This window comes from Cervus elaphus, chromosome 5 (assembly GCF_910594005.1).
Source record: "Cervus elaphus chromosome 5, mCerEla1.1, whole genome shotgun sequence".
Classification (NCBI taxonomy): Eukaryota; Metazoa; Chordata; class Mammalia; order Artiodactyla; family Cervidae; genus Cervus; species Cervus elaphus.
In genome coordinates, this window is record NC_057819.1 from 21,624,856 (window position 1) to 21,646,546 (window position 21,691).

The 21,691-nt window shown below is 44.0% G+C and overlaps 1 protein-coding gene, 1 long non-coding RNA gene and 3 other non-coding genes across 5 annotated transcripts; all 5 read right to left on the reverse strand.

Annotated features, from left to right (window-relative positions):
* Positions 1-6,609: 6,609 nt before the first annotated feature.
* Positions 6,610-10,488, reverse strand: UBC (ubiquitin C). Its single transcript, XM_043902086.1, is given in 3 exon segments — positions 6,610-6,720; positions 6,722-9,424; positions 10,350-10,488. Coding segments are annotated over 2 exon segments (2,727 nt in total). The 5' UTR covers positions 9,422-9,424; positions 10,350-10,488; the 3' UTR covers positions 6,610-6,693.
* A 6,484-nt stretch (positions 10,489-16,972) lies between these two features.
* On the reverse strand, positions 16,973-21,580 carry LOC122693297. Its single transcript, XR_006340853.1, has 3 exons — positions 21,263-21,580; positions 20,282-20,695; positions 16,973-17,130 (listed from the first exon to the last, which is right to left on the reverse strand). It is a non-coding gene; the product is annotated as an uncharacterized LOC122693297 (long non-coding RNA).
* On the reverse strand, positions 17,184-17,255 carry TRNAA-UGC. The gene has a single exon. It is a non-coding gene; the product is annotated as a tRNA-Ala (tRNA).
* Positions 20,227-20,298, reverse strand: TRNAD-GUC. Its single transcript has one exon. It is a non-coding gene; the product is annotated as a tRNA-Asp (tRNA).
* On the reverse strand, positions 20,799-20,871 carry TRNAF-GAA. Its single transcript has one exon. It is a non-coding gene; the product is annotated as a tRNA-Phe (tRNA).
* Positions 21,581-21,691: the final 111 nt, after the last annotated feature.

Below are 21,691 nucleotides of genomic sequence, written 5' to 3' on the forward strand. Positions count from 1 at the left end.
CCCTTTTACCTACAAGTTCCCTTGAGAAGTGTAGCTATCAGATATACACACACACATGGGCAAAGATCTATGTCTAAGAACAGTCTTACAGGGAATTCCCTGGCAGTCCAGTGGGTGGGACTCTGCACTCTCCCTGCTGAGGGCCTGGGTTCAATTCCTGGTCAGGGAACTAAGATCACACAAACCACAAGTTAAGGACAAAAAAAACCCCAAAAAATTGTATAAAAAGAAAAATTTATTTTAATGAAAGAATAGTTTTATAATCTTGTTGCACTGATTATAGTAGCAAAATATTGGAAGCAACATGAATATCTAACAGTAGAAGAATGCTTAGCTAAATAATGATTCATCTACACCAGCACCATTCCAGGGGATTTTCTGCCATGATGGGAACATGTTCACTAGTCACATGTTTCTACTAAACTTTTTTTTTTTAAATTTTGGCCAGGCTACAAGGCTTGCAGATTGCAGAGATCTTATTTTCCAGACCAGGAATTGAACCCAGGCCACAGCAGTGAAAGGGTCAAATCCTAACCACCGGACCACCAGGGAATTACCCCCATCCCAATCCCCAGGGCTTGCTGCAATGGATGAACACATTTATTTGATTTTAGCTAATTTAAATGTAAATAGCCACATGTGGTTAGCTTCTTGGAATTGAGCTACAAACTTCTAACAACTTGGCTTTGACTTTCATTTATCCACACCAATGAGTTATGCCTGAGACTTCCCTGAAGCTGTTCATTCTCCTAAATGCGTGACGTGGCTGACTATTCCTGAGGCCCAGGGCTTGCTGCAATGGCTCCACCACCCAGCCCAGCAAGGAAATAAACTACTTCTTGGAACTGGACCCTGATTCAGACATTTTAGGCCCTTAGCACTGAGAGCCAAGGTCAGAGCAATAAAACAGAAAAAGCCTCAATCTTTATGGTGCTTCCACAGGGATCTGAGAGCATAATGGTTAAGAGTGGACAATTCCACCTCTGGGTCTATATCCGAAAAAACCAAAGACACTAATTTAAAAAGATACACACACCCCAATGTTCATAGCAGCATTATTTACAATGGCCAAAATACGGAAGCAACCTAAGTGCCCATCAACTGATGAATGGATCAAGATGTGGTATACTATATATACACAATGGAATACTCTTCAGCCACAAGAACAATGAAATAACGCCATTTGCAATTACATGGATGAATTCGGAGGGCATTATGCTAAGTGAAATAAGTCAGACAAACACTGAATGTTATCACTTATATGTGGGATCTAAAAAAATATAACTAACGAATAAAACAAGAGAGGCAGATTCACAGATACAGAGAACAAACTAGTGGTTACCAGTAGGGAGGGAAGGGAGGAAGAATATAAGGATGCTAAGAGTGAGAGGTACAAACTATTGAGTATAAGACAGACTCAAGGATGTATTGTGTAACACAGAGAATATAGCCAATATTTCATAATTATAAATGGGAAATAACCTTTAAAAATTGCATAAACAGAAGTAAGCCAGAAAGATAAAGAACATTACAGCATACTAACACATATATATGGAATTTAGAAAGGTGATAACGATAACCCTATATGCAAAACAGAAAAAGAGACACAGAAATACAGAACAGACTTTTGAACTTTGTGGGAGAATGTGAGGGTGGGATATTTCAAAAGAACAGCATGTATACTATCTATGGTGAAACAGATCACCAGCCCAGGTGGGATGCATGAGACAAGTGCTCCGGCCTGGTGCACTGGGAAGACCCAGAGGAATCGGGTGGAGAGGGAGGTGGGAGGGGGGATCGGGATTGGGAATACATGTAAATCCATGGCTGATTCATATCAATGTATGACAAAACCCACTGGAAAAAAAAAAATAATAAAAAAAAAAATTAAAGCTATGAGTAAATGAAAAAAAAAAACAAACAAACAAAAAAAATTGCATAAACATTAAAAAATGCCCAAAAAATCAATATAAATATATAATACTAAAAAAAAAAAAAAAAAAAGAGCATGGAACTGGAGCCAGACTGTCTGGTACCCTCCCTTTACCTCCTATGCCTCAGTTTCTGCATCAATAAAATCTGGAACACATTTCTTGTCTTCTAATTTGCCTTTGTTGCAGAGTCACTAAGAAGTTTCAGATTGAGGGACTTTCTCGATGGTTCAGCAGTTAAGACATCCTCTTCCAATGCAGGGGGTGCAGGTTCAATCCTTGGTTGGGGAATTAAGATTCCTCACACCTCATAGCCAAAAACAACAAAATGATATAAAACAGAAGCAGTATTGTAACAAATCAACAGACTTTTAAAATGGTCCGTATCATAAAAATCTTTTAAAAAAAGTTTCAGATTGAAGTGAGCCCAGTGCATGGTGAGGACTGAGTTATCAATATCCTGAGAGAGAGAGGATCTTACCAGACATTGAACTGGTGCCTTAGCAATGAGAGAGTGGATTCCTAACCGCTGGACCACATAGGGTTCTTCTAGATTAAGAGAAGGAATTCCTTCTCTTAATCTAGAAGAACCCTATGCTTTTTTTTCAAGGACAGACTTTGAAGAACCAGACCAGCTGACTTAACAAATGTCTACCATTCTGGATTTGCCAGTTTCCTCATGCATGTGCACCATTCTGAAAAATATATAATAGAACACATTTATTGTCTTCAGATTTCCACCTCTTTTCATTTCAGGTAGTATCTCTTCCATGTCTTCTTGTTCCAGCCAAAGCCTTAATCTCTTCATCCATCCAATCCCTCCCAATGAGGAGGAGGGGGCAGGGAGTGTGTAAACCAGTGTGGAGGGATCAGCATTTCCTTTAAAGCCTGTATGACAAGTCTGTTCTGCATTGTATATGACCCTCTAGGAAGCCCACTTACCAGTTCCCCTTCCTGATATTTTTGTGGGTTTCTGAGGAATACGTATACTTTCCACAAATCTGTGCTGATAGTCACTTCTCAGCCAGCCTCCTGCCCCAGGAAATTCTGCCAATGACCTCTTGCCATCCTGTATGTGGCTTCTCTGAAAAGCTACTTAACCTCTGTGCTGTCCCAGGAACCCAGCTCTTTCCTCACCGCAGCCAAGGATAAACATTTTAAGTCAGATATAGGGTAGTGGTGGTATATTAGGAAAAGGGAACAGGTGGAATGAAACAAAGTGGAAAATGTCAGAGAGCATATGGAAAAAAAGAAAGTGACCAGCAGTTAAGAGAAGCAGGCAGAAGAGCATTTTAAGGGGTTAGACCTGATGAGATGCTGTAAGAAACGGGAGTCTCCATTAGATGCTGTGGAGTCATTCCAGCTGAAATAAAAAGAGATGGCTTCAGGACTGGCAGAAAAAGGATAAGGTAAAAGGAATTGGGGAAACGGCAAGTTTTACTGATGAGAAAGCAACCTTCTGAGAAACAGCAAAGTATTAAAAGCACAAATTGCCTGGCCAACCACAACCGCTTGAGGGCGTTGCAAGCTTCAGTACTAAACCAAAAATCTGTCCCCATAGCTCCCTCTTCTGGCAGATAAGCACTACACACTAAGGCTGATAACACTGAATTAAAAAGCACTTGCCAATCTCTAAACATACCTCTGTGAGAACCATATTTGTAATAATGCGAAAAGGATTTTGCTGTGCTTTCAGACAAAAAAGGAATACTAAAAAATATGAGCCACACATTTTTCTTCTGGTTTATTCAACATTCACATGATCCCATCTATGTAACTGAATCCTTACATAGTATTAACTCAAACATTGGGGTACTTTCAGATTTAGCGATCATTCAACTTTCAGAAACTGAAGAAGTCTAACATTTCTGTTCTTTAACTAGAGACTAGATCCCCTGATATTAGAAATGCTTCTCATTCATCACCGTATCATTATTGTTCCCGACAAGCTTATATTTGTTGGAGGGTCCTGTAAATATTCACTAGGGATTGTGTTGCTCTCGTGGTCTTTGAGAAAATGACATGTAAAGTGTCTTTTTCCTTTATACAGAATGAAAGGATATAAGAGCTCTATCAAACTATAAAAAATATAAAGTTAAAAAGCATGGTGCAAGAGACTGCAAACCAGTATAACTAGTTTATACCTTTTGTGTAAAGTAGTAGTTGCTTGTTGTACATGCATGGGGAAACTCTGAAAGTATATATATACTAGGGCAGGTGGAGAACTGGGAGAAAAAAAATGGAATATATTTCACTATATACTGTTTATATATCTAAAACACATGCAAGTATTACTCAAAAAAGTAGGAAAACATCATGACAATAGTATTTATAAAACTGTTTTGACTGATTTTTAAATTATCACCAAGAACTTCATTAAATAGAAATCTTGTTTTTATACTATCCAAGTATTACTATATGAAAAATACATGTATAAGGATGTACTTCACCAGCATCTTAACAGCAAAAACCTAGAAACAAATGTTGGTGGACAGGTTAAGTAAATCATAGGGCATCTATACAATTGAATGCTAGAATATTAAATAGAATGACAGCAATCTTGACATGCTGTCACAGAAAGACATCAATTGCCTAGTCAAAAAAAAAAAAAAGCTGAGAAACACTGTGAATGGTCCTACTTGTATTTGTATGTATGTATATGCATATATGTACTTACTACACAGGAGTCCAAAATACCACCAAACTAATTTTAGTTATCCCTAGCAGACTTCCCTGACAGTCCAGTGGTTAAGATTCTGGGCTTCCACTGCAGGGGTCACAGGTTCAAACCCTAGTTGAGAAACTAAGATTCCCACATGCCAGAGTGGCTAAAAAAAAAATGTCATAACTGGTAAGATGTAGTTAACTAGCCAAGAATCCAACTGCCAACACAGGAGACACTGATGCCCTGGAGTAGGAAACAACCCACACCAGTGTTCTTGCCTGGAAAGTTGCATAAGGGACTGGCAGGCTTCAGTCCATGGGGTTGCAGAGTCTGACATGACTGAGCAACTGAGCACACACACACTTAGGGACTTACGAGGGCTACCTCTGACTTTGTAAACACAATGTGTGTAAACATTTTAACCATAAACAGTGAGGCAAATATACTAATTCCACCCCCCCCCCCCATAAGCTTATACGGAACTTTCAATTTCTACATCAATTTTAATGTTTGTACTCAACTGTACTTGTTTTTCAAAACTTTTCAAGTATTTACATTTGTGATTAGCAATTTCCTTCATTAAACTTGACAGGAAGGAGCCACGTGTTCTTCCATGACTTCTCCAGTAAGCATCCCCACCCTGCAATACCCACATAGCTATATTAGACTTATGCTTTATTGCTCCAGAGTCAAGACCCTTCCAACTGCAGTGCACACGTGTCCTGCTGAAATGACCCAGCCCCACCTTCTTGAGTGCTAACTAGACTTTGACACACTCATACTTGAAGACAAAGAACTCATCATTTGATAACACTGATGGAGGAATCATGCAAAACCTGTCCCACAGAATGGCCATTTTCAAGATGCTATTGAAGTTTTTCCCCTATTTATGACCACTCATTTTCAATGAGCAACACAATTACTTATACAAAAACTATTCACATAGTTATTAGATGTGGTTACAGGTCTATTCACATATTGACCAGATTCACATTGTGACTAGATGTGTGAAGTTCCACATATTCTTGTAATGTTGCTTCTTGACCTATATATTCACTTGTATGAGTGAATCATGAAAATCCAATGAAATATACAGGCATTTGTAAAAATGAAGTGAAAAACCACAAGTAATGAATTTGCCTAAGATTTACAAATTTACCAAACGGCATTTCTTGTCCCCTTACACCTAGGCCTTACTTAGCTGTTTCAGTAATACAAATTTTTCTCTGCACAGATACTACATGTGGATACCCTAAATATGGGAGAGTGGAAGGGAGAAATTGCAGTCAATTTGTTCTTTGGAGGAAACCACCTCTTATTTAAACTCCTTCAATGTGTCAGATTTCAGCAGTGCCTACCACCAGCTTCTTCCTACTTTCAAAAACCTTTGGCTCTCATTATGACTTAAAAAGCATACCAATAGCACCTGCCTTGGTAAATGTCACTACTATAAAACACCAAGAGCCCACTGCTTCACCCACAATTAAGCTGTATATAAATTCTTCATATAGTCATATAAAATTAAAGAATCTTGACAACTTTACAACAAAAATGACAGTAGCTTTAATTACTAAATCCCAAACTTTCTAGCATGAAATCTAATGAGACTATGCCACATCTTTCTCAAAATTATGGTAAAACCATTTTCTGTGCACCTCAATGTGAACTCGCAACTATGTACTAAAGGTGATTTTTCTGCAGGCTCTTCCACCATTCCCACCCTTTTTAATATCACCTCCCTGCTGGTGTTTCGGAAACTTTCCCACTCTTAAGCACAACTCCCAAACTCAGTGCTTTTAAAATCAGTAGTTTATAAGTAAATCTACATATGAGTGTACATATGGAGAATTCTAACCACAACCTCCAAATTTTGTTTTCATTTATACTCACCCACTACAGTTCTAATTAAGGCCATCTTTTCTTGACATTTTTTACCTTCAGGTTACTACTAAAATATCTGGTAGAACAAAACCCTTGAACTCTCACCCACCCCTAAATAAATAAATTACACTATTTGGGAATGCAACAACTTTATTGAAAGAAAAGTGCAATGTAATTTATTGAAAGCTTAAAAGGGAGAACTTAAAACACCTCCCCTCAAGCGCAGGACCAAGTGCAGAGTGGACTCTTTCTGGATGTTGTAGTCAGACAGGGTGCGCCCATCTTCCAGCTGTTTCCCGGCAAAGATCAACCTCTGCTGGTCCGGGGGGATGCCCTCTTTGTCTTGGATCTTGGCCTTGACATTCTCGATGGTGTCACTGGGCTCCACCTCCAGGGTGATGGTCTTACCGGTCAGGGTCTTCACGAAGATCTGCATCCCACCTCTGAGGCGGAGGACCAAGTGCAGAGTGGACTCTTTCTGGATGTTGTAGTCAGACAGGGTGCGCCCATCTTCCAGCTGTTTCCCGGCAAAGATCAACCTCTGCTGGTCTGGGGGGATGCCCTCTTTGTCTTGGATCTTGGCCTTGACATTCTCGATGGTGTCACTGGGCTCCACCTCCAGGGTGATGGTCTTACCGGTCAGGGTCTTCACGAAGATCTGCATCCCACCTCTGAGGCGGAGGACCAGGTGCAGAGTGGACTCTTTCTGGATGTTGTAGTCAGACAGGGTGCGCCCATCTTCCAGCTGTTTCCCGGCAAAGATCAACCTCTGCTGGTCCGGGGGGATGCCCTCTTTGTCTTGGATCTTGGCCTTGACATTCTCGATGGTGTCACTGGGCTCCACCTCCAGGGTGATGGTCTTACCGGTCAGGGTCTTCACGAAGATCTGCATCCCACCTCTGAGGCGGAGGACCAGGTGCAGAGTGGACTCTTTCTGGATGTTGTAGTCAGACAGGGTGCGCCCATCTTCCAGCTGTTTCCCGGCAAAGATCAACCTCTGCTGGTCTGGGGGGATGCCCTCTTTGTCTTGGATCTTGGCCTTGACATTCTCGATGGTGTCACTGGGCTCCACCTCCAGGGTGATGGTCTTACCGGTCAGGGTCTTCACGAAGATCTGCATCCCACCTCTGAGGCGGAGGACCAGGTGCAGAGTGGACTCTTTCTGGATGTTGTAGTCAGACAGGGTGCGCCCATCTTCCAGCTGTTTCCCGGCAAAGATCAACCTCTGCTGGTCCGGGGGGATGCCCTCTTTGTCTTGGATCTTGGCCTTGACATTCTCGATGGTGTCACTGGGCTCCACCTCCAGGGTGATGGTCTTACCGGTCAGGGTCTTCACGAAGATCTGCATCCCACCTCTGAGGCGGAGGACCAGGTGCAGAGTGGACTCTTTCTGGATGTTGTAGTCAGACAGGGTGCGCCCATCTTCCAGCTGTTTCCCGGCAAAGATCAACCTCTGCTGGTCCGGGGGGATGCCCTCTTTGTCTTGGATCTTGGCCTTGACATTCTCGATGGTGTCACTGGGCTCCACCTCCAGGGTGATGGTCTTACCGGTCAGGGTCTTCACGAAGATCTGCATCCCACCTCTGAGGCGGAGGACCAGGTGCAGAGTGGACTCTTTCTGGATGTTGTAGTCAGACAGGGTGCGCCCATCTTCCAGCTGTTTCCCGGCAAAGATCAACCTCTGCTGGTCTGGGGGGATGCCCTCTTTGTCTTGGATCTTGGCCTTGACATTCTCGATGGTGTCACTGGGCTCTACCTCCAGGGTGATGGTCTTACCGGTCAGGGTCTTCACGAAGATCTGCATCCCACCTCTGAGGCGGAGGACCAGGTGCAGAGTGGACTCTTTCTGGATGTTGTAGTCAGACAGGGTGCGCCCATCTTCCAGCTGTTTCCCGGCAAAGATCAACCTCTGCTGGTCCGGGGGGATGCCCTCTTTGTCTTGGATCTTGGCCTTGACATTCTCGATGGTGTCACTGGGCTCCACCTCCAGGGTGATGGTCTTACCGGTCAGGGTCTTCACGAAGATCTGCATCCCACCTCTGAGGCGGAGGACCAGGTGCAGAGTGGACTCTTTCTGGATGTTGTAGTCAGACAGGGTGCGCCCATCTTCCAGCTGTTTCCCGGCAAAGATCAACCTCTGCTGGTCCGGGGGGATGCCCTCTTTGTCTTGGATCTTGGCCTTGACATTCTCGATGGTGTCACTGGGCTCCACCTCCAGGGTGATGGTCTTACCGGTCAGGGTCTTCACGAAGATCTGCATCCCACCTCTGAGGCGGAGGACCAGGTGCAGAGTGGACTCTTTCTGGATGTTGTAGTCAGACAGGGTGCGCCCATCTTCCAGCTGTTTCCCGGCAAAGATCAACCTCTGCTGGTCTGGGGGGATGCCCTCTTTGTCTTGGATCTTGGCCTTGACATTCTCGATGGTGTCACTGGGCTCCACCTCCAGGGTGATGGTCTTACCGGTCAGGGTCTTCACGAAGATCTGCATCCCACCTCTGAGGCGGAGGACCAGGTGCAGAGTGGACTCTTTCTGGATGTTGTAGTCAGACAGGGTGCGCCCATCTTCCAGCTGTTTCCCGGCAAAGATCAACCTCTGCTGGTCCGGGGGGATGCCCTCTTTGTCTTGGATCTTGGCCTTGACATTCTCGATGGTGTCACTGGGCTCCACCTCCAGGGTGATGGTCTTACCGGTCAGGGTCTTCACGAAGATCTGCATCCCACCTCTGAGGCGGAGGACCAGGTGCAGAGTGGACTCTTTCTGGATGTTGTAGTCAGACAGGGTGCGCCCATCTTCCAGCTGTTTCCCGGCAAAGATCAACCTCTGCTGGTCTGGAGGAATGCCCTCTTTTTCTTGTATCTTCCCCTTGACATTCTCGATGGTGTCACTGGGCTCCACCTCCAGAGTGATGGTTTTACCAGTGAGGGTCTTTACAAAGATCTGCATTGTCTGCTGGAACAAAAAAATAACACAAAAAAGAGCCCCAGCATTTAGCAGTTAATTCACGGCTCAACCAACGCTTAATGTTAAAAACTTCACTATGTACTAGCCAAACAACTAACTTGCCCAACAACTCACAAGCTTGACAAGCTCAAAAACACAGTTTCAGGTACTTAAGAGTGAAAAGCAGGGAAGCCTGACCCAAATCAATTCACGGGCCTCACTTATCCTCCCCCCTCACTTGATGTCTGTCCTTTGTCAACACTGCAGCGTCCACCCCAGGCCCAAACCCTGTGTCCCAAAAGGAGTAAACACCTCCCCACATACATGCCGGGAGATGGCCCCACCCTAGATTATGAGCCCACAGAAGGGCTGACGTCTCCTAACTGCGGTGACCAGCGCGTCCCCTCCCCCATCGCCGGCGTAGGACGGCTCAGTAGCGTCTGCAGTTATTAGCCCCCGAAAAACAAGAAAGCCTGTATTGCTGCAGCCCACAGGGTTGCAAAGAGTAGGACACGACTGAGCGACTAAACATCACCACCACTGCGACAGGAAATCGAGTAGTCGCACCTGTCAAACCGTGACCTAATATTCGACTCCCTCACACGCTACCCAACCCTCGTCCCATAGAAAGCTGGACCCTGCCGCCACGGAGACCTCACGGGCCTCTCGCGTTCACTTTACACTCACAGTCCCCTCCCTACTCCCCATCCTCGCGTCCCACCTCAGAACCAGCCTCAGAGCCTGCCTTCTCCCACTGAGGGATCGGGAACGGCCGCCATTTTGCCGCGTTCCTACCCCTCAGGGCCACCCTGCTGCTCGCGCGCCCAGGGGAATTGTAGGCCCCGGATGCCCCTCGGCCCGCGGTGGGCCGGCGAACCACCCGCGCCCCCAGCAGCTGCACGGCCGCAACACCCCCGGGATCCCTCCTCACCAATTGGTGGTGGTGACAGCACCGAACACAGAAGAACGAAATCTGAACTCCCGGTTCGGACGGAACTGCCTACGCCACACCCGGGGCTTCCTTATATATTCATGGGTAGCCCCGCCCCGGTGGATTCTTCCGCAAAAAGCCGGGAAGGGACTACTTTTCGCAGGCCTCCGACCCTCTAAAGAGAAAAGCAGTCCCCCAGAATCGACTCATTCTCCACTTAAGGTGCTCTCTCATGAATACTGGGGCTTTGGGGCCGATTCTGCTGGGGAGCGGGCGGCCGTCCTGAGCGGCCGAGCGGAGGGATCAGCGCTTTCGTTGAACGGTAGACAGCGGAAGCAGCCAGCGCTCGACTTGCCCGGAAGGAGCGGGGAGCGGCAGGTGCGAAAACATGCCACGGATTTGTCTGGGCGTCCGGAACCGGCTGTCCAGCCAACCGACCCCGTTGCCCCCTCCCCTCAGCCCGGACGGGCCCCGCCGTTCGCGAGACCCGCCCTAGGCGGACAGTGCTGCGGTCTAGCGCCTCACGCCGAGCCAGAGTCCGGATCCCCAGGCGCGCACGCCTCCCTGCCCCTCCCCCCACCTCGCGAATAAAGAAGGGTCTTTATTCTGGGTCTACTTTAGATAACGACAATATTTTCCTAACCACTTTATCTTCAGCCCGTCGGAAGGCCTCCCCGGGGGTCCAGCCCCCAACCTGTGGCGGCCGAGCCCGTCCCCCACCGGGCGGGCACCGGGACAAGGTGAATGACTCGGCAAATATCAGGGCTACGGTCTAAAGCCCGCCTCAGACAGGTCGTCAGAACCCTCAGGAATTCCTCCGAACAGGAATGAAAAATAAGTTTCCAAGGGAGAAATCCCTATAGCAGGAGTACATTGAATTTTGAAAAGAAAAGCAGAAATTCCACACAGCCGTGTAAAACTCTTTGAGCTGGACCTGGAAGCTGATAGAACTTTCCAGATTGCTCTTTAGGCTTCCTGGTTTGTGCTTGATTTGTAATCCGGGAGGCATCAGGATTTGAATTCTGTTGATATTTACCGGAGCTCAAAAATCAGAAATCAAACCTGTTTAAGCCCAAGATTTTAAAAAGATACTAATTGAATCTAAGTTCTGTTTATTCCTGGGGGTGAAATATCCCAAACATAAAACTTCTATAGGCAAATTTCATTTGGGTAAAAGAAGAAAGATTACCAGTTAGATCTTTCTTATTTTTTATGATAATGTATTTTGTGATTGATCTCTATGTCATTTCTCCAGCAGACTTTTTAAAGTAAACCATATGAATACGATGAAACCTTAAAATATTTTAACATGTTGACATGACATTTACAGTGAAAAATCCCTCATGTCTGCAATTCCCCAGCTACTGTTCTTTCTGGACTCTTCTAGACTATTTCCTATTTCTATAAATGAGAGGAGGGTGTTTTTAAGTTTTTACTGGTAAAGCCTTCAAAAATATATGTATATAGAAAAAGAGGCAACCAATTAAGAAATATTCTGCCGTTAGGAAAAGACTACATTCCTGCTTGAGCTTATGAACATTACATAATTTAAAGATTATACATAAAATGTGAATAAAAACAAAACTGGTATATATTTTCTTTGGTAACCCGTGTATATATATGTAGTTATGAAAAAGATCCAAGCAGTTTTCTAAACAGCCTTTAACCTCTGTCAATTTTTAACATTTTTCAGGATGAGTTTATTACTGGGAAGTTAAAATTAAAAATAAAATGTCACTTTTCATGTTAGTAGACCCTATGTGATTGGGACTAATCACATAGGGAAAAGAGTAAGGGAGATCCTTATAAATTAAGGGGTCTTTCACTCAAGAAAGCAGCTTTACTTAACCACAAAAGCAAGCAGGCTTGCTCAGCAATAAAACCATGCAACAGAAGCATCAGGCAGGCCCCCAAACCAATGAAACAATGGTAGAATGAGACCCACATCCTGCCCACTGAGCTCAATAACGTATTGATTCCTAGGACATGCTCCTCTGGGCACACTAAAAAATAAAAAGAAAGGGTGACATTATACTGAAACCTGACTTGATTTACCATTTTTAGTATATGTTACCACCGTTTTGCTCATCGCTATCATGCCATGACCATCCTGACTCGACCAGGCAGGGATAAGAAAACTACCCTGCCCAATATGGAGGAGGAACTGATGATGGAAGCTTGATGTCTACTTGAGAATGAAGAAGGTGGTCTTCTCCCACTCCCCAATTTTCTTTTGATTATAAACTGTAGCCCACTAAGTACTTGGTGAGCAGCACCCTCTCACCCTCCTGCTTGTAAACCTTACAATCATCTTAGTCTAATAAATCACTTTTTATTTATCACTTTGCCTCTCACCAAATTTTTTCTGTACTGAAACTTAGCGAACTGGAGCTCTTTGGAGCCCCTTCTCCCTGCAAACCACATTTCTGTGGTTTCACAGTGACTTCTAATACAGATTTCTGTGCAAGTTATTTCTAAATTTTTGGAAAGGAGATTTAAAGGGACAGAACATTGAGGCTCTAAGTTTTTGGTTTCCCCCTGCTCCCTAAATTTCAGAAAGAGATTTACAGAAGAACAAAAAGGTGAGGTTCTTTCTCAGATGACCAGGCCTGGCTTCAAACCACACCCTGTTTGCTTTTGGCTGTTCGCTTGCTGCAAGCCTTGTGATTCATGCTGTTTAAAGCCTGAGTCACAAGCTTTGTGAGATAGTTTTTTTTCAGAATCCAAAAGGTACAGAGAAAAACAGGCCTGATTTCAGAGACATGGGAGGAAAGAAAGATAAAGAGGAGGGAGAAGAGAGGCTCAAAGGAGGGAGAGGGGAGGGGGGAATGGGCCAGGGGTTATCTCCAAAGAGAAAACTATATTCTTAGGAACTGAAAACACTGATGTTATCTCTATCAGAAGAGTTCTCTGCAATACCCTTGCCCTCTCTAATTTAAGTCTAATTGTGGGTTTGGTTGAAGCAAATAGAAATAAAAATTTGCCCAAGGTCTAGCCCTGAGGTGAGAGGGAAGGGAGAGAAAAATGACCTCTCCAAAGACAGGTGGCTGATGTTTCTCCAGAGCGGTAGTTTTCAATCACGAGAGATTTGGCCCCTGGGTGGTCATTTGACAATGTCTATAGACTTTTCTTTTTTTTTTTTGGCTCAGCACTAGGCTTGTAGCATCTCAGTTCCCCAACCAGGGATTGAAACCAGGCCACAGCAGTGAAAGCACAAGTTCTAACCACTGGACTTCCAGGGAATTCCCAGGAGCCATTTTTGGTGGTCACACTATGGTATTGGGGTTGAGGGGTGCCACTAGTATCTAGTGAGGAAGGCCAGGGATGCTGCTAAACAATCTGCAATGAACATTCCCCCACAATACAGAATTAACCTGGCCCCCAATGTCAGTAATCCACTGTGTTGACAAACCTTGCTCTACAGAGGATTATTGTTGTTGTTGTTACAACTGCTTTTCTATTTGCTGAAAAGGGCTCCCAAAATCTAAATGTCCCACTTGGATTCAGTAATCCAAGTCACACTGCTAAAATCCCCTGACCTAGAATGCAATATGCTAGAACATGCCAGAAGCAGGATGAGTCACTGGATCCATTTTCAGTTTCTTCCACCCACTTATCCGTCCTTTGCAGGCACCCCAGAAAGGATTGCCTCAGAGCTGGCACCAATGGAAGAGTGACAGAGGCCCAGCAACAAGGCAGAATTGGCAGGCAGGCACGAGCATGTGATGAGCTGAGCTCACAAAGGGCCTGGGTGTTGGGCTGCAGGAGATTGGACTGGTGCCTGTTTGTCCGCCTGCCTTTCCTCCTTCCCCCAACAGATTCAGTTCCCCTTGAAGGTCACAACATTGTATGGAGCTTAACATCATGAGAATGTCCACAAAATGACCAACAAACATTTTCCTCCCAAGAGAGGGTGAAATCGGAGAGCTGGATGGGAAAGTTTTGCCTTGCAGTGTCATCAGTTATATAACCATAAAAGGAAGTCAAGGAAACCTACTGCTTGGGGAAAAAAAAAAGAAGAGGCCCTAGAGACTATGTTCCTTTCGCTGCGAACAAGTGTGTATTTGCATTGTGTGGCAGAACACAAATTTGTCCAGCTTCAAAACAACCCATTTCATAATCTACCAGTGAGAAAATCATACTGAAGTTCTAGTCTCCAATTTTGCCTAGTATAGGAATGTTAAGCAGTTAACTTATTGGGTCTTTGCTTTGTTTTGTGTTTTAATTTATTGTTTTTAGATTGTGGCAAAATACACACAAGATATATCCTCTTAACCACTTTTTTTTTTTCTCTTAACCACTTCTAAGTGTACAAGTCAGTAGTGGTAAGTATATTGTAGGGAAGGAAAAATTATTTTCCTTTTACCCTTCTGAGTTCTTAGCCCAGACACCTGTAATGAAAGATTAGTAAGAGATATTAAAGACAAAAAACAATAGTTTATTAACAAGCACACTTCGTGTTATGTTAGGGACATACTCCAGAGGGAAAATGTGTCACTCAGAGAGGAGACTTTAGAATTTAGGCTTACATACCATTTTAACAGGCTTCCCAGGTGTCTCAGATGGTAAAGAATCTGCCAGCAGTGCTGGAGACCAGAGTTTGATCGCTGGGTCAGGAGGATCACCTGGAGAAGGCAATGACAACCCATTTCAGTATCCTTGCCTGGAGAATTCCATGCAAGAGGAGCCTGACAGGCTACAGTCCATGGGGTCCCAAAGCAACTAACACACACATCATCTTAATATAGAAAGGTCTCTAAAGGGAGAGTAAATGATTTTTACTGGGAGAACAGAAGAATAGAGATATGATAGTTTGTGACAAAGTTCAGTGTCATTTTAGTCTCTCCTATGTCAAAAGCCAATCTTCTCTGGTTAGTTAAACTCTTGGGAAGAGGATCTAGGACCACTGAGTTCCTTTTGAAGGATCTGTGTTTGGGCAAATAAGTGGAGTTCAGTGAAAACCTCACTTTGCTGTTTTTCAAGTGCCAATAGCTCAAAATAATATCAAAGGAACATATTTTCGGGTGGTATATTCTGCTACCCTTCAATTTTCAGTTCATGTGCAACCATCACCACCATCTGTCACCACTCTTCATCTTGCAAGACTGAAACTCTGTACTCATTAAACACTCACCCTAATCCTTCACGCCCAATCCTTGGCCACCATCATTCCTTCTGTCTCTATGAATTTGGCTAATTTTTTGTTTGTTTTTTACTCCTGGCAGTGCTGTATCCAGGGATGTTAGTTCCCTGACCAGATATGAAACCCCTGCCCCCTGCAGTGGAAGGATGGAGTCTTAGACAGAAGACTGTAAGGGCAGTCCCATGAATGTGACTACTTTTGGTACCTCATACAAAGGGCTTTGATTTTTTTTTTTAATTGTGAAACCAGATCTAATGATTGGAAAACATTTTTTTTCCCCAAAGATTCAAGACATCTTTTCTAGAAAGCTCCATTTCCCAGCGCAAACCTTGTTCTTTCTTCCTTATGGTGTTTTTTTCTTTATCATTGTGCCGTTAGAACTATTTAATCATAAGATACACAGTAAAACAGAAGCATATGATTCATTTCATGTGAGGTCTGATAACTTTAAAAATAATCTCAACTTTTTTTTTCTCTTAAAACCTTGTTGACATTTAGGGAGAAATAACCTTCATGGAATTTCCTTACAAAGAGAAGCTGTCACCGGTATTTCACTCCCCAACTGGTGAGTCATTTCATGAATTTCAGTTTCATCTCAAAACATGAGGTCTGTGCAGAGTCAGATCCCTCCAGCTCTAAGCTGAGCTGTTCTTATGATTTAAAATATGAGGTCAGATCAAATGAGAGAAAGGATTTGATGGCTGACAAATTCGTTATTACTGCAGACAAAGAACTGCCAACCCTACAGAATGCAACAGGATCCCTTCTTTTAATAAAATAGCTCTTATTTTTAAGGATAAAATACAGTGTACAAATACAGGTTGAAAAGGTATGTGTGCCACAGCCATTCATGCATTCATTTGTGGCCCGTTGGGGAGGAAGCAGGAAGCAAAATGCTGCCTCCTCGAACTGCTGGTTTCCTTTTGGGTGGCTGCCTTTGAAAAATGGTCGTTACTGAGAGCAGAAAAAAGGGCACAGGCCAGCACAGCCGCTTAGACCTTTGAATGACTACCAAGCTTGCCGTCTCACGGCCTGAAATGAGTCACCAGGCCTCCAGGCCTCTAACTGCAGTCAAATGCCAGGAAGCAGGGGGTAAACTCCCTAAATGATTATTCTCACTTTTGCCATGGTTTCAGTCATCACATTAGGTTTTGCCTTGACATGTTTCTTGTAACTGTTTCCTTCTGCCTCTTCTAACAAAATTACTTTGAGAGTGTTAGGGAGTTAAGCAAGGGGTGGTCACCTCTATTGTGAAAATCTCCTTTTCACATAGTGACTGGAGGAGTAATCAGTTCAATCTCTCACTCGTGTCCAACTCTTTGCGACCCCATGGACTGCAGAACACCAGGCTTCCCTGTCCTTCACAATCTCCCAGAGATTGCTCAAACTCGTGTCCATTGAGTCAGTAATGCCATCCAACCATCTCATCCTCTGTCGTCCCCTTCTCCTCCTGCCTTCAGTCTTTCCCAGCATCAGGGTCTTTTCTAATGAGTCAGTTTTTCACATCAAGTGGCCAAAGTATTGGAGCTTCAGCTTCAGCATCAGTCCTTCCAGTGAATATTCAGGGCTGATTTCCTTTAGGATTGACTGTAATACCTCCTGTTATAATCACGTCTGAGGTGTTTGTATGGTGAACACCTGCAGAAATTGAAGTAAAATGAAATCACGAAAAAAAATAAAAGGAACCATAGTGGAGATGCCGGGGATCGAACCCGGGGCCTCATACATGCAAAGCATGCGCTCTACCACTGAGCTACATCCCCCTCCCTCTTCAACAGGAATTCTGAAATTCTCTGCTATAGTCTATTTTTCAGTTTTTTTTTCCAAATAAAATTTTGTATATTAAATGGTTTAAATGTATATTTGTTTAGCAAAAACCAACCAAAATAAATCCGGACTTGACTTTTATCTTTCAGAACTAGGCCTGTGGTTCATAGCTCCGCAGCCGAAATTCTGATACCGGAACCAAGGAACAAAGGGAGACAGACCTATTCATAAATGTTGCGCCTCACAATCAGAAAAGAAGGAAAGGAAAATAAAGAGTTTCTTTCCAATGAATAAGGACTTGCCCCCACTGCACCCCCACCCAGAAATCTCTGGTTTCTTGTTCTTTACAATCATTCCAACTTTCGGTGACTTTGAGATTTGCAGACCATTATAAAAATGAACCTACAATGGAAAAGAATCTGGAAAATAATATATATATGTATGTATATAATATATGTATATCTATGTATAACAGAAAAAGAATATATATATGTGTGACCGAATCACTTTGCTATACACTTGAAACTAACACAGCACTCACTGTAAATTAACTGTACTTCGATGAAAATGGAGTGTCCTTCAAGTCAACAAGTTGCCACTCACCGGTTGGGTGAGAGACAAGGAGAATACAGAAAACTTAGGCTTCACCTTTTCCCACCAGCACTTGAGATTTCCTGGCAGGAAATAGAGTCACTTACTATGATGTGCAGAATGCACCTGAAAATACCCTGCTACCTCAATCCTCAACTGATCATTTCTCTTCCAGTCTGTGGATACCTGAAACTCTTCACAGTAAAGTCCAAATGAACTGGTGTCCAGGACACTGGACCCAGCAGCTGTGATTTCATTACTTTACCTCTTTGGGCCTCCTCTGTGAAATGGAGATGTGAATAGTAACTACTTCATAGAGTGATTGTGACCTTTGAATGAGTTACACAGAGAAGGTTGATCTTTTATTTTATTTTATTTTTTTCATTTTTATTTTTATTTTAGCTCCAGAAACAATTTGTATTGGGTTATAGCCAATTGACAATGTTGTGTTAGTAACCATTCTCCCCCAAAGCTTCCTCCCATCCAGGGAAGCACATAACACTGAAGAGAGGTCCATGTGCTGTACAATAGACTTTTGATTGTTATCCATTTAAAATATATTAGTGTGTACATGACCTTCCCAAACTCCCTAACTATCCCTTCCCTGTGGCAACCATGAGTTCATTTTCTAAGTTTGAATCGCTTTCTGTTTTGTAAATAAGTTCATTTGTATCATTTCTTTTTATATTCCATGTATAAGGGATGTCAAATGATATGTCTCCTTCACATAGAGAAGGTTTAGAACAGTGCCTGGTACAAGACCTGTGCTCTGAAATGCCAGTTCTCATTATTTAAAATGCTGTTATATGAGCTCCAGCGAAGACCTATTGCTTTGCATAATCACCCCAGGTGTGGATTGATGCTTTGTTGATGCTGTTTGGCGAAACAGAGAAAGAACAGGAGAGTGCTGGGGTGAGGTGCCGAATGGAGCTCTGTAGAAAGCCATCGTCTGACCTTATACCCCTAGCTCAAGGGGACAGCCACAAGAGCGACCTTACCTGCAGGATGGAAGAAGGATAGTGGCTTAAGTGGAGGTATTCTGGACCTGGCTTGGAAGCCAGTTGAAGGGTTGTAGTCAGTTCAGTAGGTGTCCCTGATTGCTCTGCTCCAGACAAATCCGATCATGTTTCCTTTCTGTGTAAAACTTAGAATCAAATCCATACTCCTAACAGTGGCCTTTAAGGCTCTCGGTGATCTGGCATCTCTGTGATCTGGCATCTGCGGGCCCCTGCCCCGCCAGTGTCCCTCGCTTACTCCCGTCCTCCTCTCTAGGAGAACTCTAGCCACACACCTGTCTTTGCTGTTCCTCAGGCAGACCAGACTCCCTGCACCTCAGGGCCTTTGTGCTTGCCATTCTCTCTGCATGGAAAGCAGATATACTCATGATCATCTTTCTCTCACTGTCAGGGTCCTCAGAAAGGCCTTCCTGACTAACTCTCTGAAAGGATCCCTGGCGGTCCAGTCCTTAAGACTTTACCCTCCTACTTCAGGGGGGCTGGTTTGATCCCTGGTCGAGGAATAAGATGCCACCTGATGTGCTTGTGGCCAAAAAAAAATTTTTTTTTAGGTTTTTAATAAAAAAATAAAGGCACCCATGAATCCTTTGCATTCACTTTGATTTGTTTTGTTTTTCTTCATAGCATATATCGGTTTCAGAACCTGTTTTTACACTGTTTATTGTCTGTGCCCCTGACTTGGTAGGTTCGTGAGGGCAGAGCCTCCTCTGTCTTGCTTTCTGCTCTATCTTCTGTGCCATGAACAGTGCCTGGCAGACAACTACTCAGTAAATATTCATAGAATTAGTGTGGAAAAAAAATAATAAATGAACAGGCAAATAAATGAATGAAGACTAGGCGCCTGGGGAGAATGATAGCTATATTCAAAAAGTTCAGTCTGCAAGTGAATAAAGACGAGAAAACAGTTCGGTTTAGAGTCACTCTGTTTCAAATCCATGAACATTTTCTGAAGGCCAACCTCTGGGCCGGCGCAAGACCTAAGAAGATGAAATATTTGCAGCAGAGTGAGCATCTTCTCGTTTTAGAGGGAAACAGTTTTATTTTGGGAAACCATTATATAAACCAAGCACTTGACAGCGGCGTTGTGGCATGCTGGAAATGGAAAATTCCACTTCAATGTGAGAACTTTTTTTTTCTTGTAACCAAGGGAAGAAGTGAAGGCGCTCGTGGGTGACTGTGACCAAGCAGTTAATAAGACAATCGCCAGACCAAATCTCGCTTGCTTGCCAGGTTTAGTTTTTTAGAGAAGAATAAGGAATTTTTATGAAAGCTGAAGAACTGGCTTGAAAGAGAAATGAAAATAAAATATAGAACAAAAAAGAAAAAGAAAATAAAATGTAGGCGACAGAAAACAAGTTGCCTCCCCGTCGGGGAATCGAACCCCGGTCTCCCGCGTGACAGGCGGGGATACTCACCACTATACTAACGAGGACTAGCTGTACCAGAACCTTTCCAGTTCAGCTCTTAAAGGTACACTGAGTGTTCCTCAGCGTTCCTCAACTGGTGACGTGTCCTAAAAGGTTAAATATCTCATCTTTTCTTACAAAATACAAAAAGGAAAAGTTCCACTTCATTTAATTCTGTCTTAAAGAATCCGCTTCCTCCTCGGCCCATGATTTAGTCGCGAGGGTTCTGAGAACAGAAATTAATAAGCAGCAAAAAATAACCAGCAAAAAGTAACCAACAGACGTCAACAAACGTCTAACAGAGGTAGTTTATGAAATGAAAGAAATGGCTTCAAGTAATTCTTCGACTTGTCGGATTTTTCCAGTCGGGGAAGTGCGAGGAAGTACCCACACCGTCTGGCTTCCCTCTGATACTACTCGAAGCTGGTTTAAACGAAGAAAATGAAATACCTTTAATCATTCGAAAGAATCGTCTTGTTTTCCTCCGACACAAGTGGAAAGGGGGGAGAAAAGAAAAAAACGCTGCTGCCGAAACCCGGGATCGAACCAGGGACCTTTAGATCTTCAGTCTAACGCTCTCCCAACTGAGCTATTTCGGCTACTGTTAGCGCGGGGTTGCAGTTCTTTCCCCCTCGTGATCTAAGGGACCCGCGTCATAGACCAGAGGATTCCTTGCTGGGGGACCTGAATCAGCTGGAATGCACGGCTTCCAGGATTGCCCCGCACCTGCCCCTTCTCGTCCTTCATGGTGGTCGCCTCCGAGAAGCTTTCCCTGATCACGCCTCCCACCACTACCCCAGCCCTGTATTGTTTACTATTAGCCTAGGTACTGTTTTCCTTGTCCATCATCTGTTGCCTCCCTTCCCCAGCTAGAATGACAGATCCACGACGGGCAGAGAAGTCATCAGCCTCGGTTACTGCTGTATCGTTTAAGGCCGACAACAGTGCCTGGCACTTAATAGGTTCTTAAAAATATTAGTTGAATCTTACCTTGCTCAGAGTTCCGCTTTCTCAGGATCTCTTCTGTGAGCAAAAGAGCAAGGTTTCCCCTTGGGTGCAGCTCCCGGGGCAGCCCAAGGCATGGCAAGCAGCCCATGGCTGACCACCCAAGGCGTGTGGGAGGCCCTATGGGCCAGATTGTGGCTTCCTCGTGGCACTAAGTGACTCAAATCCAGACTCCAAGCATAGCCACCTCACCCGTGACACCTGCTCAGCTTCAAGGCACCAAGAAATCAACAGGTCGGCATCCAGGTTCTGCTCTCTCTGCTTCCCTGCCCTTTGGGAGGTGGGTGGGTGGGGAGTACTGTTTGGGAGAGGTTGAGCAAGTGGGGAGGTCCTTCATGATGCGAAGTCATTTAATAAGTGTTTGAGAAGCACTTAATGTCTATGTGATCCAGTCACAAATACGGTAACAAAATA